This window comes from Humulus lupulus, chromosome 9 (assembly GCF_963169125.1).
Source record: "Humulus lupulus chromosome 9, drHumLupu1.1, whole genome shotgun sequence".
NCBI lineage: Eukaryota > Viridiplantae > Streptophyta > Magnoliopsida > Rosales > Cannabaceae > Humulus > Humulus lupulus.
In genome coordinates this window covers 8,110,242-8,121,737 of record NC_084801.1, presented here as the reverse complement: position 1 = coordinate 8,121,737, position 11,496 = coordinate 8,110,242, and the positions used below count along the sequence as shown (strand labels likewise).

At 42.4% G+C, this 11,496-nt stretch overlaps 1 protein-coding gene and 1 non-coding gene across 2 annotated transcripts; one reads left to right on the top strand and one right to left on the bottom strand.

The window, feature by feature from the left end:
- Nucleotides 1-5,169: 5,169 nt before the first annotated feature.
- On the top strand, nt 5,170-7,280 carry LOC133799384 (uncharacterized). The gene is made up of 2 exons (XM_062237403.1): nt 5,170-6,130; nt 6,235-7,280. The coding sequence occupies exons 1-2, from the start codon at nt 5,170-5,172 to the stop codon at nt 7,278-7,280; spliced, it is 2,007 nt and encodes a 668-aa protein (XP_062093387.1).
- Nucleotides 5,725-5,831, bottom strand: LOC133802788 (small nucleolar RNA R71). Its single transcript, XR_009877534.1, has one exon. It is a non-coding gene; the product is annotated as a small nucleolar RNA R71 (small nucleolar RNA).
- Nucleotides 7,281-11,496: the final 4,216 nt, after the last annotated feature.

The window sequence follows — 11,496 nt, the reverse complement described above, 5'->3', positions numbered from 1 at the left end:
CTGCCAACAACCATGTTTCTAATCTGAAGGGATGTTTTGGAATTCTAAGGAAGTATAATATGAGGCTAGACCCCCAGAAATGTACTTTCGAAGTGGCGTCAGGGAAATTCCAGGGATTCATAGTCAACACCAGGGGGATAGAGGCGAACCAGGAAAAAATCAGATCGCTACTAGAGATGCCTTCGCCCAGGTCGCATAAAGATGTCTAGAGTTTGACAGGAAGAGTGGCGGCCCTCAATCGGTTTATTTCTAAATCCACTGATAAGTGTTTTCCATTCTACAACCTGCTTCAGGGGAACAAAAAGTTCGAGTGGACTGAGGAGTGCGAGCAGACTTTCATCGACCAAAAGACAGATTTGGCCGAGCCACTGGTGTTATCTAAACCAAAGGCAGGAGAGCGCCTTTTTCTCTATTTAGCCGTGACTGAAAATGCGGCCAGCGCCGTGTTGGTCCGGGAGGAGGACCGGGTTCAAAAGCCAGTATATTATATAAGCAAGAGACTTCTCGGAGCAGAATCTCGATATCCTCTAATGGAAAAGCTGGCATTCTGCCTTATTACGGCTTCCCAAAAACTGAGGCCATATTTCCAATCCCATTCAATCCACGTCATGACCGATCAGCCTTTAAGGCAGGTGCTGTAGAAACCTGAGACATCGGGACGTTTATTGAAATAGGTTGTCGAGCTTGGCCAGTTCGAGATACTGTATGTACCCCAAACTACGATAAAAATCCAAGCCTTGGCTAAATGCACTGGATTCCAGGAAGAGCCCTTGAAAGAACCAGTGGGGGAATTATGGAGAATCTTCGTAGATGGGTCATCTAATGAGAACGGGTCTGGAGCTGGGATCATCCTAATATCCCCGGAAGGGCACCATTTCCACTCCGCGCTACGGTTAGGGTTTGTGGCATCCAACAATGAAACCGAATACGAAGCCCTTTTAGCCGGGCTTAGAGTGGCGAAGGTATTGAAGGCCAAGGCCGTCCATTGCTACAACGATTCCCAGCTCGTTGTAAACCAAGTATCTGGGGAATATCAAGCTCGAGGGGCCCAAATGGCAGCTTACCTGGCCAAGGTCAAGACGGAGCTATCTGAGTTTGAGTATAGCTTAGTCGAGCAGATTCCTCGCGAGTAGAACACCAATGCCTACGCCCTAGCTAGACTCGCTACCTCCAGAGAAGCCCAGACTCTGAGCATAGTACCAGTGGAATTCTTAGAAAGTCCGAGCGTGGCAGAAAGCTCGTGGAGGTCGGATGATCGATATCAAACCGACATGGATGACTCCCATAATAGAGTATCTTACGACAGGAAAATTGCCTGACGAGCGGAAATACACGAGGAGAGTACTCTATCAATCTCAAAGGTACACAATCATAGACTGGATGTTGTACCGACATGGCCGCTCCTTGCCTCTACTATGATGTGTTCTGCCAGAGGAAGCCAAAACTATTTTCCAGGAGGTGCATGAAGGCTTCTGTGGGGATCACACTGGGAGGCAAAGCCTGGCCTTGAAAATATTACGGCAGGGGTATTTTTGGCCCATGCTATCGAAGGACTCCATATCCTATGTCAAAAAGTGTGATAAGTGCTAGTGGTTTGCCACCATTTCCCGAGCTCCTCCGGTCGAGCTAAAAATGATATCATCCCCCTGGCCATTTGCAGTATGGGGAATCAATTTAATTGAAGCCCTGCCCATGGGGAAGGGAGGAGTTCGCTGTGCAGTAGTGGCTATTGATTATTTTACAAAATGGGCAGAGGCGGAGCCCCTGGCTACAATCACCACAAAGAGAGTCCTCGAATTCATGGTCAAGAATATTGTTTGCCAATTCGGACTGCCAAGAAAGATTGTGTCAGACAATGGGACGCAGTTTGATAGCGATCTCTTCATTGAGTTTTGTGAGAGGCACGGCGTAATCAAAAGCTTCTCCTCGGTGGCCTACCCGCAGGCCAACGGACAGGTCGAGGCTGTAAACAAAACCCTCAAAGCAAGCCTCAAAAAGAGGTTGGACGAGGCCAAGGGAATATGGCCCGAGCAGCTCCCCCAGGTGCTGGGGGCTTACCGGACCTCCCACCAAACTTCCACGGGGCATACCCCTTTCTCCTTAACTTTCGGAAGTGAGGTCGTCCTCCCTGTCGAAGCAAAGGTAGCCACACATAGGCTCCAGACCTTTAGCCCAGAGCGGAACGACGAACTACTCAGCGCATCCCTCGACCTAATTGATGAGAAACGGGAAGATTCACAGCTATGGCTCGCACATTATAACCAAAAAATCACTCGTTACTTTAATTCAAAGGTCAAAAAGCGTGCCTTTAGTTTAGGAGACCTGGTACTCCGAAGGGTATTTGTAGCAGGTAAGGACCCCAAAGACAGTGCCTTAGGCCCGAGATGGGAAGGGCCTTATCAAATAGTCGAAATCGTATAGGAAGGTACTTTTAAATTGGCCAGACTTAGTGGAGAAACGGTACCACGGACCTGGAATGCTATACATTTGAAAAAGTATTATCAGTGATCAAACCACCTATCTATGTAAGGCTTGAATATAAAAGCCTTTTAATTTTAGAAATATATAAAAAAAAAGGGCGGTTTATGGTATATTTGATTCTTCGTACAGTTTCATATACATGTTAGTTCAAAGTAACCCAAAAAGTCCACATCCTGATTACTTGGGGGGCAGACAACCCGAGGACCAGGTTCCGAAACTTAGAAGTTGGTTAAATTGATTAACCAGTATTTTTCTAAAAAAACGTGAGGTGTCAATAAAACTAACGCGAACTAAGTTTTTAAATTAAATATCCTGGACACGACCAGGTTCCGAAACTTAGAAGTTGGTTAAATTGATTAACCAGTGTTTTTCTAAAAAATGCGAGGTGTCAATATAACTAACGCGAACTAAGTTTTTAAATTAAATATCATGGACACGACCAGGTTCCGAAACTTAGAAGTTGGTTAAATTGATTAACTAGTGTTTTTCTAAAAAACGCATGGTGTCAATAAAACTAACGTGAACTGAGTTTTTAAATTAAATATCATGGACACGGCCAGGTTCCGAAACGTAGAAGTTGGTTAAATTTATTAACCAATGTTTTTCTAAAAAAACGCTAGGTGTCAATAAAACTAACGCGAACTAAGTTTTTAAATTAAATATCCTGGACACGACCAGGTTCCGAAACTTAGAAGTTGGTTAAATTGATCAACAATGTTTTTTCTAAAGAAAAAGCGGAGTATTCAATAAAACTAACACGAACTAAGTTGTTAATTAAATATCATGGATACGACCAAGTTCCGAAACTTAGAAGTTGGCTAAATTGATTAACTAGTTTTTTTTTTCTAAAAAACGCGAGGTGTCAATAAAACTAACGCGAACTAAGTTTCTACTGAGCACATCATAAAGCATGATAAAGAGATCAAAGAATAAGTAAAGCTTAGATAACTAAAATTAACATATATAAATTATCTCAAGCTGAATAACCTCGTGCTTAGCATTTACAAAGGAAAAATACATAAATAAAAGCAAAAAAGAAAAAAAAATCTAAGACCCCCCAGGCCGCTCTGAGGACGTCACCTCCTCAGTCTCCTACTCACCAGCGACAGAGGCCTCCCCGGTCTCAGACTGCAACTCCTGTTGTAGTCGAGCCTTGAACTTCTCGAGGTAGTGCCCCCACACGTTGGAGGCCATGAAGGAGAAGTTGCCATCCTGATTGAAGGCCCAACAATGGTACAACATGCTCTCCATGGAGGATGTCGATGCCTTCTTCTCCTCCAAAATTGCCACCTCGACCTCCAGCTGTTTGGTGTTGGCCCCCTGTTAGGCTAATTTTAGCTTACCTTCTTAAGTGTCTTTATCAGTGTCTTTTTAATGGTTCTTGTGTTTTTGGAGCGGATTTATGCTTGTTTTTGCTTGATTTCAGGTTAAGCATATGTTTTGGGCATTTGGAGTGGATTGGGGAGAAAATATGCTAAACTGAAGGGTTATTCAAGCCTTTGCTAAAATCTTAATTAGGGCCGTGGCGCAAGAATTGGCGCCGCGGCGCTCTTGCGTATTAGAGCCACGGCGAGCCCCTTTCCAGAAACTCAAGATTTGGCATTTTTCGAGTAAGGCCGCGGCGCTGTCGTCCGTACACCTCAGAATTTTTAAGGGAAATTTCGTCATTTTGGAAAGATATAGAATGAGGTCTCCATTTTTAAAAAGGGGATCGCGATTTTGGGAAGGCAGACAGAAAGAAAAAGGGGAAAAACAAGAGAAGACGAATTTTGGAGCAAGCTTGGGTGATCTGTGACAATTCCCCATCTAGTTTCATTCTCTTTTTCTTTAATTTCCTATGTTATTGTTTATGTTTAGTTTGATTATGGATATGAATATTGAGATTATGAGCTAAACTCCTAATTAGGGATTTTATGGATATTGACTGAGATTATCCCATGGTTAATGCTATTTGATTATTTCTTCTTCCTTGTTTATGTGATTTGTTCATCTTTGTGCTTAATGTATGTTTGAGATTGACCACCTTAAGCATGATTCATGATCCTAATGTGAAATCTGAAAAGTGAATATTAGGAATGCTCTAAATGAATGAAAACAGGGTTTGATGTGAAACGAAAGTATTCGCATAGCTTATGTGACTTGTAGATTATTGCTTAATGTGAATTGTTTGTCGTACTATTTCAGAATTGCAATAGTTGACAATGCAATTTAGTATCTAAATGATCTGAAAAGAGTTTAGGTGATTTTATAATCTATCATCTCATTGGAGGAAGAAGAATAGTTGACTAGTGTTAACAATTGGGTAATCGAAGCAATTGAAATCATATTCCTAACGTCACATCCATTGTTAAACCCTTATTTTTTTATTTGTTGTTTCGCTTGTTTTGTTTTCTGTCATTTTAATTTAAAAACCAATATTTATTGTCGCCAAATAGAAATATAAACCCAATTTGGTTAGTACTTGGCTGCAATTCCCTTGGGTTCAACCTCACCTGTGTGAGTACTACTTGTACGATACGTGCACTTGCGTGTATTAAAATATAGCAACAAGTTTTTGGCGCCGTTGCCGGGGAATTGTTTAGTTAATATTACGTTAATTGGATTAAATTCTAATTTGGTTTTCTTTTCACTTTTTGCTAACTTGTTTGTGTCCAATTCTTCTTATCTCATCTCAGGTACCATTGGTTTATGCGACGTCAAGGACCAGCTGCAAGAGTGCCTGTTGATCCTGAGATAGAGAAGACTTGCCGGCAGAACAGAAGAAACAAAAGGTTGGAAAGAGTTGTACACAGGATTGAGCAAGAGGAAGTTATGGCCAACTACGGTAATAATGGGGGTGCCATAGAAGATCCGGCTAATGGTCAGAATCCACCCGACCGTAGCCTGAGGGACTATGTGTTGCCAACAATGACAGGGGTCCAGTCTTGTATAAGACCACCCACCGTAGATGCAAATAATTTTGAAATAAAGCCAGCCATACTTCAGATGGTTCAATCCACAGTCCAGTTTGGGGGACTACCCACTGAAGACCCAAACATGCATCTCTCTAACTTCATGGAGCTCTGTCAGACATTTAAGATGAATGGAGTTAGTGATGATGCTATCAGACTTAGATTGTTCCCATTTTCTCTGAGGGAGCGAGCTAAGAGCTGGTTGGTATCTTTGCCACCTAACTCAATCAATACATGGAATGATCTAGCACTGAAGTTCCTCTCCAAGTTTTTCCCTCCAGCTAAAGCAGCTAAGTTGAGAGGAGAGATCAATAATTTTTCTCAGTTGGATAATGAGTCTCTTTATGAAGCTTGGGAGAGATTCAAAGAATTGATAAGAAAGTGCCCGCATCACGGAATAGAGAAATGGATGCTTGTCCATAATTTTTATAATGGGTTGTGTGGTACTACTCGCACACTCATTGATGCGGCAGCTGGTGGTGCGTTTATGAGAAAAAGTGCCAATGAGGCATATGACTTGTTGGAAGAAATGGCCATGAATAATCAGCAGTGGCCAAGTGGAAGAAGCTCTTCAAGGAAAGTGGCTGGTATGTATGAAGTGGATGCAATTTTGAAATTGACCGCCCAAGTTGAGGCCTTGACTAAGCAATTGCAAGGCAATGTAATAACAGCTCCAGTGCAACAGGCCCAGAATCTGTGTGAAATATGTGGGGGCCCTCATGCCTATGAATAGTGTCAGTATGCTGATGTAAACAACATGCCTATGGAGCAAGCTCAGGCTATTGGGAATTTTCCTTGACAGGCAACAATAACCCTTACTCCAATTCTTTTAATCAAGGGTGGAGGAATCATCCCAACTTTTCTTGGAAGAATGATCAGCAAGGCCAATCTTCAAACCAACAACAGTCATTCCAACAACAGCCACAGGGGTTCTTTCAACCGAGATTTAGGCAGCAACAACAACCCCAACCGCCCACTCATCATCAGCAACAACAAAATTCTAGTGGAAATTCTAATGCTCAATCAGATGTGTTAAACCAATTCATGGCTGAAACTCGGTCTTCTATTAGAAATTTGGAGACCCAAATGGGACAATTGGCTACTCTCATGGCTAATCGTGCCCAAGGTAACTTGCCTAGCACCACTGAAGTCAATCCGAAAGAGAATTGCAAGGCAATCACGTTAAGAAGTGGGAAGAATTATGAGGGACCAAGTGAGAAGCAGCCAGTCGAAGAAGTGGGTCAGGATCAACAGGCACAGGCACCGACACAAGAGGAAAAGAAGCACAGTGAGAAGAAGGCTACTGAAAGCATACCAACAAAAGAAGCTTCGCCACCAATTAGTATTGAGCATCACATAAAGATTCCCTACCCCCAAAGGCTCCGTAAGAACAACATGGACAAGCAGTTTACTAAATTCCTGGAAGTATTCAAGAAACTGCAAATCAACATTCCATTTGCGGAGGCCTTAGAGCAAATGCCGAGCTATGTCAAGTTCATGAAGGACATCTTGTCCAAGAAGAGGAAGATGGAGGATTTTGAAACTGTGACATTGACAGAAGAGTGTAGTTCTATACTGCAAAAGAAGCTCCCTCCTAAACTGAGAGATCCTGGGAGTTTCACAATACCGTGCACTATTGGGAGAATTGAGGGAATAAATGCTCTTTGTGATTTGGGGGATATCATCAACTTGATGCCATTGTCAGTTTTCAAGAGATTGCAACTTGGAGAAGCCAAGCCCACAACTGTAACTTTGCAACTAGCTGATCGTTCGTTGGCACATCCAAGAGGGGTAATTGAAGGTGTCCTAGTCAAAGTAGACAAGTTTATTTTTCCTGTGATTTCATAGTTCTTGACATGGAAGAGGATAGCAATGTTCCCATTATCCTTGGGAGACCCTTCTTGGCAACAGGCCAAGCACTCATAGATGTTCAGAAGGGTGAGTTGAAGTTGAGAGTGCAAGGAGAAGAAGTTGTATTCAATGTGCTCAAGGCCATGACCTATCCAGAAGCTAGTGACAATTTTTTTTCGGTGGATGTAATGGGTAATTTAGTGGAAGAGAGAAAACTGATAAATGATCCTCTTGAGTTAAGTTTGGTTGACGATGAGGTTAGTGATCAAGATGGAAAGGAAGATATGGAGTACGCAAAATGGCTTAATTCTTATGGGCCATTGAAGAGGAAATACTTTGAAGAGCTTGGGGCAGTACCAAAAAGGTCATTGCCTTCAGTTGAGAAACCCCCAGAGTTAGAATTGAAGGTACTTCCTAACCATATGAGGTATGAGTTTTTGGGTGAAAACAAGACACTTCCGGTTATAGTTTCAGCTTCACTTTCTGATGTGGAGACTGAAAAATTGTTGAGAATTTTGAGAGAGCACATGAAGGCCATTGGGTGGACTTTGGCAGGCATCAAGGGGATCAGCCTCTCTACTGTTATGCACCGGATTTTAATGGAGGACGGAGTCAAACCAACCATAGATGCCCAAAGAAGACTCAATCCGCCAATGAAGGAAATTGTGAGAAAGGAAGTGGTGAAGTGGTTAGATGCAGGGGTAGCTTACCCAATTTCTGACAGTGAGTGGGTGAGTCCGGTTCAGGTGGTACCTAAAAAGGGGGGGATGATGGTAGTGAAGAATGAGAAGAACGAGTTAATTCCAACAAGAACTGTTACTAGTTGGAGAATATGCATTGACTACCGCAAGCTCAACACAGCAACAAGGAAAGACCATTTTCCCCTTCCATTCATTGATCAGATGTTAGATAGAGAGTATTATTGCTTTTTGGATGGTTACTCCGGGTATCATCAAATAGTCATTGCACCAGAGGACCAAGAGAAAACGACATTTACATGTCCTTATGGCACATTCACTTTCCGACGAATGCCATTTGGGCTATGTAACGCACCAGCAACTTTCCAACGGTGTATGATGGCTATTTTTTCTGACTTGGTTGAGAACTGTATAGAAATTTTCATGGACGATTTCTCAGTGTTTGGCTCGTCGTTTGACCATTGTTTGAGGAACTTAGAGCTGGTACTGATTCGATGTGAAGAATCCAATTTGGTGCTTAATTGGGAGAAGTGCCATTTCATGGTTAGAGAGGGGATTGTTTTGGGACACAAGATCTCACAGGAAGGCATTGAGGTCGACAAAGCCAAGGTGTCTACTATTGAGAATTTGCCCCCTCCAGTTTCGATAAAGGGGATTCGTAGTTTTTTGGGTCATGCCGGTTTCTGCAGACGGTTTATAAAGGATTTCTCGAAGATCTCCAAGCCATTGTCTAATTTGCTTGTTAATGGAGTGCCCTTTGAGTTTGGAAAGGAGTGTATGGAGGCTTTTCAAACTCTTAAGGAAAAATTGATTTCGGCACCTATAGTCATTGCACCGAATTGGGAGCTTCCGTTCGAGTTGATGTGTGATGCAAGTGATTATGCTATCGGGGCTGTGTTGGGTCAACGAGTTGACAAGGTTTTTCGCACTATCTACTATGCTAGTAAGACCTTGAATGACGCTCAGTTGAATTATGCTACTACTGAAAAGGAGATGTTGGCTATAGTCTTCGCTTGTGACAAGTTCAGGCCATATTTAATCGGGAATAAGGTTATTGTGTACACAGACCATTCGGCGATCAAATACCTTATGACCAAGAAGGATGCCAAGCCAAGACTAATCCGATGGGTCCTTCTCCTCCAGGAGTTTGAGTTAGAAATCAGAGACAAGAAGGGTACCGAGAACCTAGTAGCAGATCATTTGTCAAGATTGGAGTCAGAAGAGGGTCAGAATATGAAGGAAGTCCAGATAAATGATGAGTTCCCTGATGAGTAGTTGTTTTCTTTAAAAGAAATTTTGTTGGTTCCATGGTTTGCTGATTATGTCAACTTTCTAGCTGCAAATATCACACCTCCTGACATGACAAGACAACAATTGAAGAAATTCTTTTCTGAGGTAAAGCACTATTATTGGGAAGAGCCAATCCTTTATAAGCACTGTGCCGATTAGATAATTAGAAGATGCGTGCCTGAAGAGGAGATGTACTCTATCCTGAATCATTGTCATAGTCTGCAGTGTGGAGGTCACTTTGGTGGGACAAGGACTGCTGCAAAGGTTCTACAAAGTGGGTTCTTCTGGCCAACTCTCTTTAAGGATGCTCATGAGTTTGTCAAGGCATGTGATCGTTGTCAGAGGACGGGTAATATTTCAAGAAGGAACGAGATGCCTTTGACTGGTATTTTAGAAGTGGAACTGTTTGATGTGTGGGGTATTGACTTCATGGGCCCTTTCCATCATCATACAACAATCTGTTTATTTTGCTAGCTGTGGACTACGTTTCTAAGTGGGTGGAAGCGGCTGCAAATCATGCTAATGACGGTAAAACAGTTCTTACTTTTCTCCAAAAGTACATTTTCACCCGGTTTGGTACTCCTAGAGCTATTATTAGTGATGAGGGGAGTCATTTCTGTAACAAGCAATTTGAAGCGTTACTTGCGAAATATGGAGTTAGACATAGAAAAGCATTACCTTATCACCCGCAGAGTAATGGGCAAGCTGAGATTTCCAACCGGGAAATTAAGTTGATCTTGGAGAAGACGGTACAGAGCTCGAGGAAAGACTGGTCTAAGAAGCTCGATGATGCTTTGTGGGCATACACAACAGCTTTTAAAACACCTATTGGTATGTCACCATATAGGTTGGTCTTTGGGAAAGCGTGTCATCTTCCAGTGGAACTAGAGCATAGAGCATTTTGGGCCAAGAAGACCTTGAACATGGACTTGGTAGCAGCTGGTGAGAAGAGGTTTTTGCAATTGAACGAGTTGGAGGAGTTTAGAAATGAAGTCTATGAGAACGCCAAGATTTACAAGGAGAGGACTAAGAAGTGGCATGACTAGAACCTTGTCAGGAAGGAACTTCAACCAGGTCAACAGGTATTACTCTTTAATTCAAGATTGAAACTTTTTTCGGGCAAGCTAAAATCGAGATGGTCTGGTCCTTTCACGGTATTACAAGTGTTTCCTTATGGCTCCGTTGAAGTAGCAAGTGAAAAGACTAGCAAGTTTAAAGAAAATGGTCAGCGGTTGAAGCTCTACTTGGGCGGTCAATTTGATCAAGCCAAGTCTGCCATCCTCTTGGCGCCGCAGTAAAGAGAAAACTAGCGTCCGGCTATATGACGTTAACGACAGAGCCCTTGGGAGGCATCCCAAATTGTATTTTATTTTTCTTTTTAATCTTTGGTTTGGAACAATTAGTATTTTTAAGTGTTTTCATTTCGTTTTTTTTTTATTCTGTGTAAAGAGAAAACCGTGAAAAGCATGAAAAGTTAAAGAAATTTTTGTTTTTTTAATTAAGGCCACGGCGCATCTTGTGGCGCCGCGGCGCTTAGGGGTATTAGCGCCGTGGCGAGGTGCTAGACAGAGAGCAGAAAAATTTTGGAGTCGCATTAGCGCCGCGGCCCCCTATTCCTGCGCCGCGGCTCCTGGGAGAGAAAAAAATGCATTAGCGCCACGGCGCTAGTGGGTTGCGCCGCGACGCTCGCACGGGCCACCACTTAAAGTCTAAAATTTGCCTCATTTTTTTTAGACCCAAAAAAATACCCCATCCGACTCCCTTCGTCTTCTCCGCCTCTCCTCCGCCCAAATCACCATACAACCTCCATAACCACCAATATTTCACTCATCTTTCATAATTTCTTCATCCCTTTTCATAAAAATCACTTCCCCCATCATTTTCTTTGTCCCTTTTCACCTAATTTCTTCAAGAATACCATTTTGCCCATTCATTTTAACCTTAATCCGAAAATCCCATCCTCTTCCTCAATATTGCTCATTTCTCCAATCTTTGGCTAACAATGGTGGATTATCAATGGGTTTCTCAATAATGTAAGTGACCTTGCCTCTCATCCTTTCAATTTATTGAGACTCCTTTGGTTATTGGGAAATCTAGTGTTAATTGGGTTTTATTATGGATTAAGTGGTGCATTTTGGTTATTTTTTATATTCTGAAAAATTGGATTGGAGAATTGTGGTTTGTGAAGAAATTTTCTAATTTTGGGAAGTGCCAAAAACAAAGGG